The sequence below is a fragment of the Equus asinus genome, chromosome 11 (genome assembly GCF_041296235.1).
Source record: "Equus asinus isolate D_3611 breed Donkey chromosome 11, EquAss-T2T_v2, whole genome shotgun sequence".
Classification (NCBI taxonomy): domain Eukaryota; kingdom Metazoa; phylum Chordata; class Mammalia; order Perissodactyla; family Equidae; genus Equus; species Equus asinus.
This window is the reverse complement of record NC_091800.1, coordinates 84,951,988-84,971,133: the sequence shown is the minus strand read 5'-3', so window position 1 is coordinate 84,971,133 and position 19,146 is coordinate 84,951,988. Positions and strand designations below refer to the sequence as shown.

The window sequence follows — 19,146 nt, the reverse complement described above, 5'->3', positions numbered from 1 at the left end:
CCTCATGCTTCCTGGAGGAACAGAGCCTGGAGCTGCGATGGCCTCGGGCCACAGCTGCCTTGGACCCTTGCAGCCACCAGTTCCCTGCAGTGAGCCTGCTTAGGAGACCCCAGACTCCTTCATGTGGTTCTGCCAGGGAGGACTCTCCACACACTCGTGGAAATCCCTCTCTTCCACCCTGCAGTGTTTTCACACCTCATTTGCCTTCATGCTCTTATGTCCCTGCGTACTGACCAGGACGCTGCTTTGAGTTGGAGAAAAGAGGGTTTCTCAGCTCTGTCGTCAAGGGAGGCGAGTCTCCAATGTTCCCTGGGTGGCTGCGCCCCATTGCCCACACTTCGCTAAGATGCGAGTTGGAGGAATCACTGCCCATTGGATCCTCAGCGTGTCATCTGAGTGGCTGCTGTGAAACTGGTTTTCTCCAAGGATCCAAGATGCAGGCCACCTGCCGTCTGACTCTCCTCCTGCCTGACAGCCAGACATAGTAAAGACACGGTTGTGTTAGATTCCCGCCATCTGCAGTGGGGCATGACCTCGTGTCTCCTGCCCCCGGACCCTGTCTCCCCTCAGCCTAAGGGCTGCTTTTTCCCAGAGGCCCCAGTTCCCGCAGTTGACAGCCACCGCATGTCTCTATTGCTGTGTCTGGTCTCATAACTCCATTGTGTCACGTTAACCTGTCACCACCTGGCGGTTCGTTGCTGGGCTGGCCGAGCAGACCGAGCTCTTGCCTCATCCCTGGAAATGTGCCTAATCTGCGAAGGGTGTCTGTCACATGAGTTAGCAAGGGAGGTGGACGAGCAGGGACCACCCCAGGAACCCGGGGAAACACAGAACATTCCATAAAGTGGAGCAGAAGCAGGAAGAGTTGGAAATAGTGGACAGAGCTGCAGAGATGATGGACCATGAGGCCCAGCCTTGTCTGACAGCAATTCCAGAGGGAAATGGTGGAGAGGTGGGGAGAGGAGAGATTACAGAAGACTCCTGGGCAGGACAGGCCTGCGCCAGTGCTGAGGGCCCCAGCGCCCTGAAGGAGCAGGACCCATCCGCAGGAGGCATGGCCACGTGTTGGAGCTGCGGGCTGCCCAGGTTTCCTGACACACAGGAACGCGAGGACGTGGTCGTCCTCCAGGTTCCAGCAGTGGGGACAGTGGAGCCCAGGTGCTGCGTCTGCTTGCAGCCAAGCTGACTTCTGGGTCAGTGGGACAGTGGGAACTGGGTCCCCATCCCACACACAGCCAGGGAGCTAGGCGTTCTGGACAGAGCCAACTGGATGCTGTCAGCTGGCAGTTGACTTTCACCTTGGAGCAGGGAGCAGACACAGCAGCTGCATGGCCGGTCTTCATCTTAGAGGCATGTGGGTGACACGGGGCAGGGAGGTATTCCGTGTGGAGCTGGAGCCTGAGAGTGGAGTTGGGGGTCCGAGGCCACTGTGGGCCTGTTCTGGAGGGGCGGGGTCCTCACAACCTCCACGAGCCCATGTGAGCGTATGCAGTGAAGGCTCTCAGGGTCAGGGAGAGCAGGACTCCAGGGCTCCATGGGGCTGGGCGTCATGAGAATCTCCCCAGCCCTTGAATGGCCCCTCAAGCCGGGATCGCTTAGCACACTGAGCCAGCTCCAAGGGCTGCACCGTCCCCACCTGGAGGCTTCTGGTACCTCCCGACAACACTTCAACAAGAACAGCCGCAGTCAGCCCAAACCCAGGGCTGTTTACCGCCAAGCGGCACAAGGCCGCGCAGCCGGGAGGGCAACAACCTGCGCCAGCAGCACGCGGTTCACCACGTCCGGCCTCCGCTTATGCCAGCGCACGAGAAGCAGGAGAAGGTGCCCTGCACCCCAGAGAAGCCAGGTGGCAGGCAGGGACCCAGCAGTAGCCAGGATGCTGGTTAGGGACCAGGCTATCAGAGCTGCGTAACTGGCTGGGTTCGAGTCTAGAGGAGCCATGAGCCTAAGACGAGGCGTGTGGCGTGGGGGTCATGCACAAGCTGTGGCTATAAGCCCTCTTGGCGTTCAGGGCCTCAGTTTCTCCTCCTGTAATGTGGACTTAGCAGCGGTACCCACCTGGTGAGCCTGCTGGAGAGGAAATGTGTGTCGTGTGTGACTCTCCAGCAGCTCCTGGATGTGACGGCAGTGACATTGCTCGTGAGAGTCACCGGGGCCTGTCCCAGTGTCCTGACTGCCAGACAGGCCTTCACTGCACAGATTAGATGGGAGCTTCTGGCTGTCGGCGACTGATGCCACACCGGAGCTTATGGCTCTGGGCCCCGAGCTGCTGGGCCAGCTGCCCTCTCAGACCCCAGAGCAGCCTTGAGAGCCCACCAGGGCCTCATGCCCTCCTGACCTTCCTCCACTCTCTCCTCAGCATCCTCGAGTGCCAGGGCCTCCCCATCGTGAACGGGCAGTGCGACCCCTATGCCACTGTGACCCTTGCGGGACCTTACAGGCAAGTAGCCCCCGCCCACGCCACCCACAGCTCCGGCCTGGAGTGGCGGTGGGCTCCTCATTCAGGGGCATGTGCACTGCTGGGTGGATGTGCAGTTATGTAGACTTGCTCTGTCTCCTTGTTGCCCCAGAATTCCTTGGTTGGAAGAAAGCCTGTCTGTCCTTCACGTTGGGTGTTTGGGGCTCAGTCGAATTCCTGACTTGCGTCCCATTGGGGCTGGAGACAGATGTTTGTGAGACAATGAGGCAGCAGCACTGTGCACTGGCAGCTCGGTCTGGAGGCCGAGGGCTCAGCATCAGTGATTTAATCCTTGTCCTTCCTTCCTCGATTACAGGTCGGAAGCAAAGAAGACAAAGGTGAAGAAGAAGACCAACAACCCCCAGTTTGACGAGGTGTTCTATTTCGAGGTTGGTGTTTTGGGGCGTGAGTCTCACGTTAAAACCCTGCATCCGAAACTTCGGCAAAAAGTCTGGCTTTCGGGGCTCAGCCACTCGCTTGCTCCGGGAAGTTCTTGGAGGGATTCCCCACTGCCTGCCGGGCTCAACTCCTGGAGCTTTCCTCTTCTCCCTGGAAAGAAAGGCCGGTTGTTGCTTTCAGAATGACCCAGTTTTGAGTGGAATACTGACAATTTAATATTTCCAAACTATCAGGACTTTGGGTTTTTATTGTTCGGCTCTGAGTTTTGAGTTTTGCCTGCTCCACCTGGTCCCCATGAGCTGTGGAGAGAGACTTGTCTCACCAGAAAGAGTGAGAGTTTTGAAGCAGAAGAGGAAGTGTGTTCAGATGCAGATCCCCTGCTGCCTCAGAGTGGCACACAAGGCCCGAGAGCAGACAGTGACCACTGAGCTGTTCCGTTAGGACTGTCCCTTTCCATCTGCAAAGGTTTCTTGAACACTTCCCATCCCCAGGCCCAGAGGGACAAACGAGACCTCCACGCCTGTCCTCGGAACTCACCCCTGAGGAGGAGGGGCTGCGTAGGCAGGTTGCTCTTGTCCCTGCTAAGTCACTGGCTTTGAAGAGCAGGAGCAAGTGCAGCTGCTAGTCCTGCCAGAATGTGGCGACACCGAGTAGTCTGGGATGGGGCACATCCGTGTCCGGAGCATCGAAGCTACAGGGAACTAGGAGGTGGGTGAGGTTGGAGTGAAAGTGGGGGGTTTTGGAAGGTGAAGTTAGAGAGAGGGGCTAGAACTGAGGGGCTCATGTACAGAGAACTGGACTGTTTCCAGCTGGTGTCTGAAGCTGGAGACAGCCAGTGGCCCACCTTCTTGGGCTGCCGTGCAAGTGTTGGAGGCAGGGTCCCAAGGGTGCCGCGGAAGGCTGTTCTCTGTTCCAGAGGATTTTGCTGCTTTACCGCCAGGCGAGGAACGTGGTTTTTCAGAGACTGAGATAAGGCAGGATGCTGATGTGGTCGCCCCGCTCTCGCGAGTTGTGCGTGTCTCTAAAGGCAGGGATGGGTCTGGGTCAGAATGTAGAAAATGGTGCATTACAGGTGGCAGCAGCCCCCAGGTCTAGGCTGCAAGAACGGCTCTGGTCAGCACTTCCCAAACTGTGGGCACAGCACAGGGAGGGCAGGCATGCACCGTGCCTCCTCACACGGCCATGCCCAGCTTTGTGCATCTGTGCCCACACAGAGCGGGCATGCGTGCTACTCCGTGTGCTTCTGTCTCTCTGTAAGAACATGGTCTCAAGTCACCAGAACAGTTTAACAGCCCCAGAAACGATTGACATGGCAGTTGAGACTGCTGCTGAGGACCTGGGGAGGCCCAGACCTGCTCATGGCCTCGCACGGAGGACTCAGGAGTTCTTTTCCATGGGAATTCCTGTCCTGTGCCTCCAGGGGCTCAGCCCTGTTGCCAGCAAGGCCCTCTTGTCAGGTCCTCGCCTCCTTTCAGCCCGACTCAGCCCGAGGCCAGGCCCCTGGCAGGGGAGCGCATGGCCCTCGAGGCTGCACCAGGCCAGCGGCCACCCACAGGAGTTTCCACAGGGAGTCGCCCACAGAGCATTTTCCCAGGATGACAGCCGAACTCACCTGAAAACCCCCAATGTCTAAGTGGAATTATTTAAATTCTGTGCGAGCCCCCTACAGTTGCTCAACAGATGTGTTAGTGACAGGCGGGAACAAGACGGAGAAGGAAGCAGGCCTGGCCCTGTGGCCATCAGCTGCAGGCCCGTGAGCGGTAGCCCTTAGTAGAGGCAAGGGGCCTCCTTGGAGGAGGTGGCATTTTAGAGACACCTGCAGGCTTCCCAACAGGGCCTGAGTGGGGCAGGAGCAGTGGTGGTGGGCGGGCCGCAGGTTGTAGACTGACCCCTGTGTGTCCGTGCTGAGTCGGGCACATGGCTGCCTTCCCTGGCCCAGGGGCCGGTCGGCACGATGGTGTGCAGTGGCAGTGGTGTGGTCTAAGGTGCTGTCCTGTCTGCCTTGCAGGTGACCAGGCCCTCCAGCTACAGCCGCAAGTCCCACTTCGACTTTGAGGAGGAGGACGTGGACAAACTGGAAATCCGGTGAGCGGGGACGGGGTTCCAGGTTCCTGCTAGGCTGCCCCCTGAGCTCACCCCTGTGTGCTCAGTTTTGTTTCTAAGAACTGGAGAACGGACAGAAAGGAATTTCCACTTTCTTGGGAACTTGAACGTCAGAATGTCGGAAGCTGTGGCTGGAGCCAGAGCCGTACACCTCCCAAGGTCTGGGCCGGGGCTGGGAGGTCATCCCCCACCCACAGCCGGCTTGCTTTCATGGGCCATGTGGCCGTGTCTTCTGAGAGGCCAGGGGCACGAGCTCTAGCCACCCTGGTCCCAGCGCTCGGGACCCCTGCAGGGTACTCAGTCTTGCTGCTTGGGGCCCCTGTGGGGTCCTTGGTCCGGCTGCTCGGTGCCCCTGCCTCAGGGCACCTGTGGGGTCCTCGGCGCACGGTCCGTGCTCGTTGCCCCTGGAGGTTGTGGGCACACGTTTACTGGCGCCAATTTCAGGACTGCTTGGGACATCTTCCCTCCTGCAGCCGAGCAGTGACCAGGCCGTGGGGGGCTCTGGGCTGGAGGGCTGGCCACCAGCTGCGGGTGTGGGGCCCTCGGGCTCTGCCCCCTCCCCCTTGAGGCCTGAGGGACGGTGGCCTCACACAGATCTTGTTGAGTTTTCAGTTAGTTTAAATCTTCCCTTTCAAAGTACTGAAGCAGAGGCAGAGTAGCCCCAGGTTGAGGCCTGAGGAGGTCCCTGCGGAGGCCTCCCGGTGTTGCGGGAGGCCTGGCCATGTGCACACGGCCCCTTCTGTTCAGAGAAGTGCTGATGGAAGACTGGGCTCTGAATGCGCAAGTGAAGTTCAAGTTGCTTTTTTTAAGCAAAGATATTTTTAAATGCTTCTCTTATTAAAAAGAAGGAAAGACTGGGGCCAACCTGGCAGGGTAGCAGTTAAGTTCGTGCACTCTACTTGGGCCACCCAAGGTTCGCGGGTTCAGATCCCAGGTGTGGACTGGGCTGCTCATCAAGCTACACTGTGGCAGCATCCCACATACAAAGGAGAGGAAGGTGGGCACAGATGTCAGCTCAGGGCCAATCTTGCTCAGCAAAAAAAAAGAAGGAAAGGCTGCCAGCCTCATTTGCCATGTTGCTGAGGTGTGGATTGGCAGATTACAGGCTCTGCTTCCTTTGTTCTAAAGTGCCGTGTGTGGGACACTGTTCTTCTTCATGTCCCTGATGCCTGTGTCCTTTAGAACATCATTTACCTTCTGCGATGTTCCCTCCTCCCGCCAGAACTTGCAGAGGTAACAGAAGGGCTGGTGCAGTCTTCTAGAATCTTCCTCTGACCACAGGTGTGGTGATGATTAGTCTTGGACTTTCAGCTCATGGAGTAACCTCTGGCTAATTGTCACTGGAATCTACATGACTTTCACTTGTTAGCACCAGGGCACGCCGTCCGTCCATCCCTCCATCTGTCGCTCACGTATGGTCACCATGGCCCCAAATCAGAGGGAACAATGAGAATACCCCCCAAGGAGAAGGGTCAGCGAGTGACCAGGCTCCCCAGCCAGGTGAACACTACTGTGGCTGTAGCGTCGGCCCGGCCCCATCTCCCCTCCCCAGTGTGGGTGTCGCCGCCTCAAGGGGTCGTGGTTTGTGCTGGTGGGTCCCAGGGCCACAAGTGAGTGCAGGTGGAGAAGGGGGTCAGGCACCCCCAGTTCTCCTCTCCCAGTGATGGAGGCAGGAGCCCCCAGCTGTTGACCCCGGCAGCCTGGCCAGTCCCCTGTGCCCCTGTCATCTGTGACTACCCCTCCACTGCGCTGAGCTGCAGACGAGGTCGCCCTGCAGGGCTCCTGCTGCTGAGACGTCCCCTCAAGGGGCCAAGGGTCCTGCTGCACTTGGGCCTCCCCAGGCAGAGGGGAGATGGACACTGCCGGCTGCCGTACCCAAGTCAGCGTCTCCCTCCCCTGCAGCGCACAGTCATCCTGCTTCGACTGCGCTTTGTGACTGCATGCAGTCTGTGTCGAACTTCATGGAGATGTACGTGGTGGGACTGAGGGCTTCCACTCAGGACCCTCTTGGGGAAGGAGCAGCACTGGGGACAGTCTGCCCCAGGTCATCCCTTAAGGAGACCTGTGTACCATTGTTGCTTCTCAGGGTGGACCTCTGGAACGCCAGTAACTTGAAATTTGGAGACGAGTTTCTGGGAGAGCTGAGGGTCCCACTGCAGGTGCTGCGCCAGTCCAGCTCCCACAAGGCCTGGTAAGGAGCCCGTGGGGGCTGGCGCGCACTGGCGGACAGGGGCAGAGGTGAAAGTCGGGAAAATCCAAGCTTCCTCTCAGCCGCCCACCACTCCTGTCTGGCGCGTCCGAGTCGGGGAGAGTCCTCGGGAAGCGGCGCCAGGAGAGATCAGTGAGGGGGTCACAGCAAGAGCCTGAGAATGGAGAGCAGCTTTGAGCCTGACCACGGAGGGCAGGCGACCGGCACCCTTCGGGAGCCACCAACCAGCCTCTGCCCATGGCTGGCATTCCCACTCTCTGCCCTTCTAAGTGTTGTGGTCAAGGAGGATGTACAGGGGCATGGGCGTCAGGCACAGCCCAGTGAATCCACATCGAAGTTGGGCCTCAGCATGCCTCCCACCTCGCTCCTGTGGCCACACAGGGTCGGACCGAAGGGAAGAGTGACCAAAGACTGCTAAAGTGACTGTGTGTCCTGCACAGACGCTGCAGGGGCTGTGTCAGGGGATATCCCCTTGATGGACGGACCCTGTGGGTGCTTCTCAGGGAACATCCCCAGATGCACGGACCCTGTGGGGGCTTCTCGGAGGACATCCCTGCATGCATGGACCCTGCAGGGGGAAGCCCTACAGAACTATCCTGGGCCCTCCTGCCTGAGACCCCGGCAGCTGGAGCAGAATGCTGGGCTCGTCCTGGCGGGAACTGGCCCTGGGGCTGCCTCCCTCATGCTGCGTCCGTGCGTCCCCGCAGGTACTTTCTCCAGCCCCGAGACAATGGCAGTAAGAACCTAAAGCCAGGGGACCTGGGGTCCCTGCGGCTGAACGTGGTTTACACGGAGGACCACGTCTTCTCCTCTGACTCATACAGCCCCCTGCGGGACCTGCTGCTCAAGTCAGCGGACGTGGAGGTACTGCGCCAGGCTCCCCCTCCCAGGGCCGTGCGCCTGCGGTCCCTTGGAGCAAGACCTACCCCAGCCCTGCCCCACATCCTCCTGCCCGGACCTCACCTGCCTGGCCCCTGCCTGCCCAGCACCCCTTGTCTGGCCCCCACCTGCCCCATACCCGCTGTGGCCCAGCACCTGGGCTGCCTCCTCTGTGCTGGTTCTTCCCCCACAGCCTGGCCCCCGGGCCTGGGTCATGCCCAGGATGGTGCGCCTCTCCCTCTGCTGGGGACCGTGGGCAGGTCTGGGCGCCCTCGATCACTGTTGTCATCCGTAGCCTGTCTCAGCGTCTGCGGCGCATGTCCTGGGCGAGGTCTGCAGAGAGAAGCAGGAGGCGGCCATCCCACTGGTGCGGCTCTTCCTGCACTATGGCCGCGTGGTGCCCTTCATCAGCGCTATTGCCAGCGCAGAGGTGCAGCGGACACAGTGAGTGCCCCCGGGGCAGGGCAGGGATGGAGGAAGGCCCCAAGCGCAGTTGTGGGCCGCCACCAGAATCCACGCAGGTTCAGGTTCTCTTTTAGAGACACATCAGCTGTTTTTTAAAATTGCCCTTTCTCTCCTGGAAATCCGAGGGATGTGTGTAGGAAGGGGTGAACAGTTGCCTTTGGGACGGGCTCAGTGCCTGTGGTCTGTGCTGCATCAGCCTTTCACCCATGTCAGGGGACCTGTGCCTGCTCTGGGAGATGGGTCTGCTGGGCACCTGGCTCCCCAGTGTTCTGGGTTCAGAAAGGCCTGACTGGCACCCTGGTGAGGTCACGAGGCACAGCCTGTGTCAGTCCCACGCCGGCCCAGGATGGGTCCTCAGTAGCTTGGGAGTGGGCAGCTCCTGTCCCTCTGGAGCAGCGTCCGTGTGTTGCTGCACTTGGCACAGAGGGTTTGGGACACAGCCAGGGAGGGGCTCAGGACCCCAGCTGTGGAGCTGGGTCTCGTGTTATCCTGCTCCACCTGACAGCAGAGTCATTGGCGGGCATGGTGCCGTGGCCAAGGACGGCGCGCAAAACGGGCCTACTCCGTGGACACCTTGCCATCCCGAGGGAACAAGTCACCCGACACTGTCTTCCAGGGACCCCAACACCATCTTCCGAGGAAATTCCTTGACATCCAAGTGCATCGACGAGACGATGAAGCTGGCAGGGATGCAGTACCTGCATGTCACCCTGAAGCCCACCATAGAGGAGGTGAGTGGGCATCCCCCGCGAGGGCCCCAAGGGGAGGCGAGCAGGGGTCCCGCCTCAAGGGCCCCGGTGGAGGACATGAACGGGTGTCCCTGAAGCCCCCAGCACTGCTAGGCAGGGCGATGATCCCCAGGAGGACGGGTGGGTGCGCAACCAGCCCATCCAAGCAAAGAGTTGTTCTTTAGTCCTTTAGTCTCAGCTCCTTTCCCAGCCTCCCTACGGGACCTTCCTGTGATTCTGGAATGTTTCTCATTTTCTTAAATAAAAAAAATAATTATCCAGCCATGCTGTGCTGGTGTCTCACACACAAGACATAGAGGAAGATGGGCACAGGTGTTACCTCAGGGCCAATCTTCCTCAAAAAAGAAAAAGTTAAAACCCTGCAGGGGCCAGCCCCGTGGCCGAGTGGTTAAGTTCACGTGCTCTGCTTCGATGGCCCACGGTTTTGCTGGTTCGGATCCTGGGCAAAGGCATGGCACCACTTGTCAGGCCACTCTGAGGTGGTGTCCCACAAGCCACAACTAGAAAGACCCACAACTAAAATGTACAACTATGGACTGGGGGATTTGGGGAGCAAAAGCAGGAAAAAAAAGAAGATGGGCAACAATTGTTAGCTCAGGTTCCAATCTTTGAAAAAAAACAAAAAACACTCCATTCTGCTAAAGACAGAAGGACATGCAGGAGCAAAGCTGCTTCTCCTGAGGACAGGTCCCTCCCACAGCACTGAGTGGCCGAGCTCGTGGGCTCGAGTTGTTCCTGAGCCCCTGCGGTGTGGACGGCCCTCCTGTTGTCTCTTCTCAGTTGTCAGATGCTTTTGAGGAGCCACATGCTTCCTGTTGAAATGACTCAGCGTCCCCTACCTGACCCCTGGGTGGGATGCCTGGGCAGGCGGAATGTCCCCCAGAACAGTGTCATAAAAATGGGCTCTGTGCAATGTGAGAAGACTCGAAATAGCGTCCTGGTGCCATCTGTGAGCAAATCCTGGCAGCATCTTGAGGTCAAAACCTCATTTCACTCTGCGGAGCCCAATCCCGCATGAGTGGACATGGGTGGTCTTCCAGAAGACCCATCACTTGAGGTATCTGCTTGCTCCCCGAGGGCTGCTTCCAGTGGCTTGGTGGGGGCTGGAGGCAGCCATCTTCTGAACATGGCTCCCGAGTCTGCCTCTAGCCTGCCACCGCTGCCCCATGCCCCTTTGCCCCGGCCGCCACCCTCAGTGCTGTGTGGACACTCTTCCAGATCTGCCAGAGCCACAAGCCCTGCGAGATCGACCCCGTGAAGCTGAAAGACGGTGAAAGCCTCGAAAGCAACATGGTACGGAGCTGTCTTCCCCCCAGTGCCTTCCGGGGCTGGAGCCACCTGGAGGCCCTGGGTCAGTCTGAATCACGTGGGTGGGGGTGCCCCTGGAGCCTGAGGTGGGAAGGTCGACTGTTCAGCTGCTGTTGAGTGGCCAGTGCCACTGTCCTTTACCCCTGCTCGCTTGCGTCTCTTGTGGCTTGTGGTTCAGCTCCTTCCCATCTCCCGGGGAGGTGGCCTCGGCACCCACCCACCTTCCCAGCCGTCCTCCCTCCTCTCAGCAGACACAGGCTGGGCGGATGCCTCGGGCTGCTCCCTGAGCGAGTCCTGCTCTGAACAACAGGATGCCCAGCTCAGATGGTCGCCCCGGCATCCGCTTCTTCTATGTGATCTCTTCGTGCAGATCATCTTGGTCTCCTTTAGAAAAAGGAGTCAGGCTTGCCTTCAGAGTCGCATCCCCATGACCTCGTGCTGGGTGGATGACACCGGGCGGGGAGGGGCACGGCTCCCCGCTCCCTGTACTCTGGTTCCTTGGCCCCTGAGTCATCATTGCTGTCAGGACCTGGTTTAAGGGAGGGGCTTTTCTGTTGCGTTGGGAAGTATCTCCTTTGCTGCTAGGATGTTCTGAGTGAGACCCAGACCCCCGACTTGCTCCCTGGGGGTCCTGGTGCTCCATGTGGCCTGCATGGTGGCCTCAGGGAGAGTGTGCGTAGGCGCTGGGGTCTGACCGTGCCCCGTTGCAGGAGACGCTGCGGCAGTACGTGGACCGTGTCTTCAACGTCATCACCAAGTCGGGAGTGAGCTGCCCAACTGTCATGTGCGACATCTTTTTTTCTCTCCGCGAGGCGGCTGCCAAGCGCTTCCAAGGTCAGTCCCATGTGGACACACTCCCTCGCAGGAAATGACCACAGCCCCGCCGGGTGGGTGCCTGCCCCCACCAGATGTCTCAGAATCAAGAAGGGGTGTTTCAGAGTCCATGTGAAGACGGTCGTAACATGGCCACTGGGCCAGGGCTGGGCATCCACATGGCTCCATCCCTCCCCGGTGTCCTGCTGCCGTCTGTGCATGGCTCTTGTCTGTTCTTGTCCGGGTGACCAGGCCCCAGCCCTGCATGGGACAGGAAGGCCAACTGCCCGAGTCTCATCGTGCTGGCTTGCTAGGGACGGAGCGTTGGCCTGTCTGCTTTTGGGCCTCTACAGTCAGAGGAACCTCCTGCCTGGTTCTCCCACAGGTTCCTGCTGCAGCCGGTCACATTGCCGCTTGGCGCCCTGTGTCAGAGAGGACGAGTTCTCTGGGGACTGGGACAGGAGGGTCCCAGGGAGGGTTGCTCTCTTCTTAATTATGCTGATTCCTCGAGAAGCCACCAGGGGCTACCCACACAGGCCTCCCGGGGGGCAAAGCAAGGCATCCCACCCTGATGGGAAGTGTCAGGTTACCTGGGGCCCCAGATGCAGGGTGCGTGCTGGCGCAGGCCAGGTCTCAAAGGCCCAGGAGGACAGTGCGGGCCACCTCCCCACCCATCCCGCAGGCCCTGTGCCCGACCCCACCCCTCTTTCCCTGGGAACCATAGATCAGCCAGGTGTGTCCTGCTGCCCCAGGAATCTTGGCCTCCAGGCCCCAGAGCAGTGCCATGGCCCAGACAGGCCCTCGCAAGCTGGACCCACTCCTGCCCCCGGCCCCACCCTCCTGCTCTCAGAGCCTGGCTCCTTCCCCACTGAAGAGCATCTAGTGTCCTGGGGAGCAGGTACCAAGCATACCCGAGCCGCAGACCCTCTGGAGTGGGAGCGAGTAAATAGATAGAAACAAAGCCTGTCCTCCCACCCTGGATGTGAGTAAACCGCCCAGAGAGGAGCCCTCTCCCCATAACACCACGGGGCCTGGCAAGTGAGGCCGTGTCTCTGACAGCCCAGATGCCAAGTGGTGCTGGAATTTCAGTAAGGGGGGATGGCGGGGGTGTAGAGAGACAGACAGAGCCAGAGAGGGAGAGAGAGACAGAAAGAGGGAGAGACTGAGACTGAGAGAGAGAGAGAGATGGAGAGACTGGCATGGAGAGAGAGAGCGACTGAAATAGAGAGAGAGAGAGAGAGACAGAGACTGAGCTAGAGACAGACAGACGGAGAAACTGAAAGAGGGAGAAACAGAGACTGAGAGATAGGGAGAGACTGAGATGGAGAGAGAGAGAGAGAGAGACAGAGACTGAGACAGAGATAGAGACAGTGATAGGGAGAGACAGAAATAGAGAAACGGAGACAGTGGGAGAGAGAGACAGAGCAGATGGTGGAGTAGGGAGACAGCTGCAGGCCTGCACCTCTGCCTCCAGGAGGCCCTTTGGAGGAGCAGGGCTCTGGGTTACAGCCCTCGCCCCCCTCAGAGCTCAGTGCTATCGTGGCAGAAAGCCCCCTTGACTCAGCTCTCTGTGTCCTGGCCACAGATGACCTGGACGTGAGGTACACGGCTGTGAGCAGCTTCATTTTCCTGAGGTTCTTCGCTCCTGCCATCCTGTCCCCCAACCTCTTCCAGCTCACACCTCACCACACGGTAAGTGAGCATCAGGCCAGATCAGCCAGTCCTCCTGAACTAGCCAGTCCTCCTAAACCAGCCAGTCCTCTTAACCAGCTAGTTCTCCTGAACCAGCCAGTCCACCTAAACCAGCCAGTCCTCTGAACCAGCCGGTCCTCCTGAACTAGCCAGTCTTCTTAACCAGCCAGTCCTCCTGAAGCAGCCAGTACTGAGGGGTCTGGGGTCTGAGTCAGGGTCTGGGGTCTGGATCTCCCAGACCTCGCGGGCTGGGTGGGTCTGGATGAACTTTCTGGAAGGCAGTGTTTGCATGTTTGTTGTTGACTTGAGACGGTGGCTGTGCTGCGGCAGCCCCAGGTGACATGTTCACATTGTTGACCGGGTGATCTGGGCTCAATCACAGCATTTCTGTAAAACTGAAACGAAGCCCACGTCCCCTCCCTGTCTCTACAGGACCCACAGACGTCCAGGACGCTGACTCTCATCTCCAAGACCATTCAGACTCTGGGCAGCTTATCCAAGTCAAAGTCCGTAAGTCCTGTATTTTAGTTGTCTTTTTAATACGAGGAAAAAGCTTGTGTTTAACTCAGTTGTGAGGATAAAGGACAGTAAAACCAGCATGGCATCCCGACCAGCCAGCCTAAGAGAACGTTCTGGCACCTTCCGAGCCTCTTTGCCCAGCTGAGCTGTGAAGCTCCCATTTGAGAGGAGGGTCAAGGCAGCATGTGGCGCATCCCTGTCACCTGTAGGGTGGCGTCCACTTCTGTGTGCAGTTCGCAGACTGAGTTCCCAGCACTTGGCTGCCGTAGATTGCCAGTGAGCTGGGCGGCGGCCTCAGGATATCTGTGCTGGGGACTGAAGGCTCGTCCACACACAGCCCACCATATGCCCCTTCCTGCCTGGGCTCCGTGCTCATTTTGCCCCTTTTGGTGAGAGATCTGTGTCTGTCTGGCCTTCATTGCCACCCGCTTCAGAGAGGACGTTGGTCTGCTCCAGGCCACGGCCCAAGAACGAGCCTCTTGATGCGGTTTTGAGGGTGTTGGGTGCTGGTGCTTCTGGACAGTGATGTGGAGACCAAGGCGGGCTCCTGGGGTGGAGCTCACCTCTGACTGCTCCCGGCAGCCAGCTCGAGTGGACGAGGCCTCCCCTCTGTCTGGAGGGGGTTGAGCAGCAACCGAAGCCTTGCCCACCTGCCCTCCTCATTCTGATCTTTGTGGGGCCATGAGTGAACCAGGGTCCCGTCACTGCAGACAGGCAGCCCCCTTCTGGGCAAACGCCTGGCTTTCTCTGAGTCAGAGCAAAGCAGAAGGCACATAGGGCTCGGATCATCTTCTCTACCAGTCAGTCCCGTTTCTGTTGGCTCAAAGCTCCGATGAACCGCCACCTGCTGGGTCTGAGGTCTGCACACACCCACCTCCCTCTTATACCATTCAGAGACAGTAAAGTGACCTGGACGTGAGAACTGTGCCGGTGGGGGGTCCTCGGGACACTGCTGCGAAGGCCGTCCCTGCGTTCCTGGGCTTGTCCGACTGCCGCCAGCCCCTGGCTCACCGAATAGCCTCCGTCCCAGTGACTATGTTCTAGACCCAGGAGCTGGTGTCAGTGACCATGTGAGGAGGGTGCTGAGTCGTTCGTAGCAGAGAACGCACCGAGGACCCCCATGTAGTTAGCTTTTTTTTTTTAAAGGTTTTATTTTTCCTTTATCTCCCCAAAGCCTGCTGGTACATAGTTGTGTATTTTTAGTTGTGGGTCCTTCTAGTTGTGGCATACGGGATGCTGCCTCAGTGTGGTTTGATGAGCACTGCCATGTCCGCGCCCAGGATCTGAACTGGCGAAACCCTGGGCCACTGAGGCTGAGCGCGTGAACTCAACCACTCGGCCACGGGGCAGGCCCCTGTAGTTAGCTTTTAAAAACACAGCCTTGGGGCTGGCCCGGTGGCGTAGTTTCGTGGGTTCGGATCCCGTGTGCAGACCTACACACAGCTTATCAGTCATGCTGTGGTGGCGTCCCACGTATGAAACAGGAAGACTGGCACAGGTGTTAGCTCAGGGCCAATCTTCTTCAAGTGAAAAAGTGAATTAAATAAATAAAACCACAGTCCGAGTGGAATTCATTGCATCTGCAGGTTTTGGCAAGCTTCTGTGACTTGAGGCTGCTGCCCCTGGGTGTCTCTGGGGACCCTCACCCCCAACGCCCAGCACCTCCCTTTTTCAGTGACCACAGCCGAGGCTCTTTGTGGTTGGTGCCTCTGGAGTTTTCAGATTTGGGCCAGGAGCTGAGAGACTGGCAGGCTTTCATTAGGCAACCTGTTTTGTTTTAGGCCAGTTTTAAGGAATCCTACATGGCTACATTTTATGAATTCTTCAACGAGCAGAAGTATGCTGATGCAGTGAAGAACGTGAGTATTGACGTCAGTTCTCACGGACTTGCGGCCCCTCGTCACATGCTGCTCCAGAGGGACACTGAGTCGAAATTCACATAACGTGCAGTTGACCATGGACCATTTTGAGCAGCTCAGAGCTCTGGTCAATTCCAGTGTCATGCGATGCCCCCCACCACAGTTCCAGCTGGAAACGCAGAAGCCCACCTTCATGGAATCTTGTCCTTTACTTTTCACGTCCGAGCCCGTCCTCTCTAAGTGACTGCACGTTAGACCTCCATAGACTGTCACCCCCATTTGTTGTGTGAATTCCCATGTCCTGTCCCCCTTTGCTGTCTGCTCCTGGTCCCCTTGTCCTGGATGCCTCAGAGCCATGGAGCCCTGGGACCTCAGACCCATTAAGGCATGGTGCTTGGGGAGACACTCCTCTGCATCCCAAAGCTTCACTCTTCTCTTTTGTTGAGAAGCCATTGTACGCATCTGTCTCTCAGAAATCACAAAAACCTGAGATCCAGAAGGAAGGGAAGGGAGAGGGGCTGGGCAGCCATCCGCCGATGGGAGGAATCCACATGGGTGGTAGGATGTGGGACTGGGGGCCCCACCCTGGTGAGACCACAGTGGAAGGCTCGTGGGAGATGGGACGGCTGGTCAGACAGCTGGGGGAGCCCGCATTGCATCAGATCCACAGACGTCTTCCCAGGTCTCCTGTTAAAATCCAGGTAAACCTCCTGGTGTTGTCGAAGCCCGGCAGCCTCTTGGGGAGGTGCCAGCTGGCGTGCAGGGGGACCGTCTAGAGGGGCCATGGGAGGTCTAGTGGGGGCCGAAGCTCCCCAGCCACGGTGGAGACAAGCTCAGGACCCCACGGTTCTCACAGGGACCCAGCATGCTGACCGCTACTCCCCAGATCTGCCCTCCTCTGGGGTCAAGAGGAGACACAGCATTGCAGCATCGTTTCCATGTCAGAGCAAATGCATCGAGCGTGCCGGTTCACGTTTTAACCATCTGCTGCTTTCCCACTTTAGTTCTTGGATTTGATCTCGTCCTCCGGAAGAAGAGACCCCAAGAGCGTAGAGCAGCCCCTCCTGCTCAAGGAGGGGTAAGACCTGGGCCCAAGCAGAAACGGGGGGGTTCCCTGGCTGCCCCGACTGAGAAGTAGGGCGTCCTGCCACATGGCCACTGGGCTCTAGGATTGGGTAGCCCAAACCTTTGGGACCTTCGCAGGTCGCCTTAAATGCACCCAGACAGCACTCAGGGCACGTCCACGACATGCTGTTTACCTTATCTCTGTGTCTGTTTTTGGGCGCACTTGCAGAGTAGAGATACCCATCCTTGGAGGAAGGGGAAGAGGCCGCACGGCCCTGGACACTCAGGCATGTCCACTCACACAGGTTCAGGCCTCGCCCCCCCAGCCCTCACTCTGAGGGCTCTGTCAGGATGCACGCAGGAGGGGCAGCTGCTCTGCGGGAGGGACCGTTGTGGGAATGGACTTGTGGCCTAGGGTTAACTGCAGCACAGGGACTAAGCTTCTCAAAAGTAGGGACATCTGCCTTTTGAAGTCTTAGTCTTTCCCTTGGAAATAAAACTGAGATGCTGGAAATCCACCGTCTGGTGGAGTACAACAAGCACGGAGGGGACGGGCTGTTCGATTTTGCAGACGTGACTCTGGGCCACAGGCGGAAGGGCGGGGGCCGAGCCCCAGGCGTCAGACGTCACCACCAGTGTTTCCTGTCCATGGCAGGTTCATGATCAAGAGAGCGCAAGGACGGAAACGCTTTGGGATGAAGAATTTCAAGAAAAGATGGTTCCGCCTGACGAACCACGAATTCACCTACCAGAGAAACAAAGGTAACAGGACTGCCAGCCGTCTCCACAGCCCGCTCTTGGGGGATGGAACACGTTGGTTCCTGTCTGCTTCCCTGGAGGGAGATGGAGCCAGGTGGTAGGCCCCACGGAGGGCACAGGGAGGCCTGGCAGGAGGTGGCTTGGCGAGAGGCAGGGGCGGGCGGCCACAGCTCCAGGTGCAGGTGTGGGAACCCAGTCTCGCGGGCAGTGGGGGTCGTGACTGTTAGGCCGTATTCCCTGGGGTCTGCAGTGGCTCAGATCTAGACCGTGGACATCGGGGAACTGATTTCTCCCACAAAAGTGTGGGAACGTGGTCCTGGAGACAGGGCATGATGAGAGGCCTCGACATCCTCATGGACGAGGCATCGGGTCCTACCGGGAGCGTGTACATGAGGCCCGGGCACTCTCCGGACTCTGGTTGTCCCCTGTCCCATGGTCGTGAGTCCCTCAGCCGCTTCTCCCAAGCACAGGAGCTGACCCTCCTACCTGCAGAGGCCACGGGCCGTGCTCACAACCCCTCTCTCACAGGAGATCCTCCGCTGTGCAGCATCCCCATCGAGAACATCCTGGCAGTGGAGCCGCTGGAGGAGGAGTCCTTCAAGATGAAGAATGTGAGTGCAATCCGCAGTCTCGTCTCTGTCCCCTGTGCTCACGTCCCCATAGTCCGCTGCCTGCTTCTCCCTCAGGCCTGCGGTAGCTGATGCTCACGAGGCACCGCATGGCTTAGAGTCCCAACCGTGGAGCACAGCAGCCTGGCTCTCCCTGTGGGTTGGCTGGGCGGGCAGAACCTGCTGGAAGGAGGTCCAGGGGCAGGCTGTGGGACCGCGCACGATTTCTATAGACTTCTTTTGGTCTAGTGTGTTGAACCTACAGGAAAGTCACAAGAACAGAACAGGGACACGAGTTGCCGGGCATGATCCTCTCCTCCTTGTCCCTCTATGCACATTGTAGACACTTGGGTGTGTTTCCTGAAAACAAAGACCTTGTGTTACCTGACCCGCCAGTGACAGGGTCAGGACTCCTGACACTGACCACAGTTGTGACCGACCCGCAGTCCGCGTCAGGTTCCGGGTTGTCCCGTAACCACCTCATGGCATTGTTTTCCAAGCCCTCCCAGCCAGGGTCGCGGTGTGAGAGTCCTCTGCCAGCTACTTGATCTGGAACATTCCTCAGCCACTCCCGTGCTTTGCGGCTGCGACATCTCTCAGCACGCAGGCCAGAATATGTGGACGTCCTAAGTTCAGGTGTCCTGCACGGGGTCGGCCGTGCAGGTTGGTGATGCATCTGTCAGGAATCCCCAGAGGGGACGAATGACCAGGCAGATGAAGCCCAGCTGGGGTTAACCCATGGCTCCTGGGGAGACACACCAGCTTGTCAGCCCTGGTGCTCCTCGAACTCTGCACTATCCCCATGGTTTCTGACCCACCTGCTTTGTTGGTTCTCTGCTGTGGGAGCTTTCTCTCCTCCCCACAGAGGTCCATCCGCTTGTTTGTTGGGACTGTGAGGACTCCTGGGGCCCTGTTTATTCAGGGGTTGCAGTCCCTCCCGATGCCGTATGTGTGGACACTCGTGGCCCCAGCCCTGGCCGTGGGAGCTGGCACGGTCATTAGACGCAGCTGTCGGTCTGCTGTCCCACCTCACACGTGCCAACGAGTCCTGCCTGTGAGTTCTGTCGACATGTGAGCACAGACACGGCATGGTGCAGGCCGGAGCCCACCTGCGCCGTGAAGGGCCTGAGTGAGCGGTGCCACGGTCCTCAGCCAGCCTGTCACGAGGCCAGGAGGGGCGTGATTGCCCTGTGCCCACTCGAAGGGCTGTGGGAACCTCCTGCCCTCCACTGTGTTAACCTCTCAGATCCATGGACGGCTT

General features: G+C 58.7%; 1 protein-coding gene across 1 annotated transcript in view; it reads left to right on the top strand.

Annotated features, from left to right (window-relative positions):
• RASA3 (RAS p21 protein activator 3) overlaps nt 1–19,146 on the top strand; it is an 89,784-nt gene that overhangs the window by 58,073 nt on the left and 12,565 nt on the right. Inside the window, exons 6-20 of the mRNA XM_044779639.2 lie at nt 2,360–2,440; nt 2,775–2,847; nt 4,866–4,942; nt 7,047–7,151; nt 7,877–8,033; nt 8,344–8,492; nt 9,130–9,244; nt 10,481–10,555; nt 11,281–11,404; nt 12,969–13,075; nt 13,508–13,585; nt 15,376–15,453; nt 16,458–16,531; nt 17,174–17,280; nt 17,806–17,888. Coding sequence (XP_044635574.1) covers nt 2,360–2,440; nt 2,775–2,847; nt 4,866–4,942; nt 7,047–7,151; nt 7,877–8,033; nt 8,344–8,492; nt 9,130–9,244; nt 10,481–10,555; nt 11,281–11,404; nt 12,969–13,075; nt 13,508–13,585; nt 15,376–15,453; nt 16,458–16,531; nt 17,174–17,280; nt 17,806–17,888 — 1,483 coding nt within the window. The remainder of the gene's footprint in view (nt 1–2,359; nt 2,441–2,774; nt 2,848–4,865; nt 4,943–7,046; nt 7,152–7,876; nt 8,034–8,343; nt 8,493–9,129; nt 9,245–10,480; nt 10,556–11,280; nt 11,405–12,968; nt 13,076–13,507; nt 13,586–15,375; nt 15,454–16,457; nt 16,532–17,173; nt 17,281–17,805; nt 17,889–19,146) is intronic.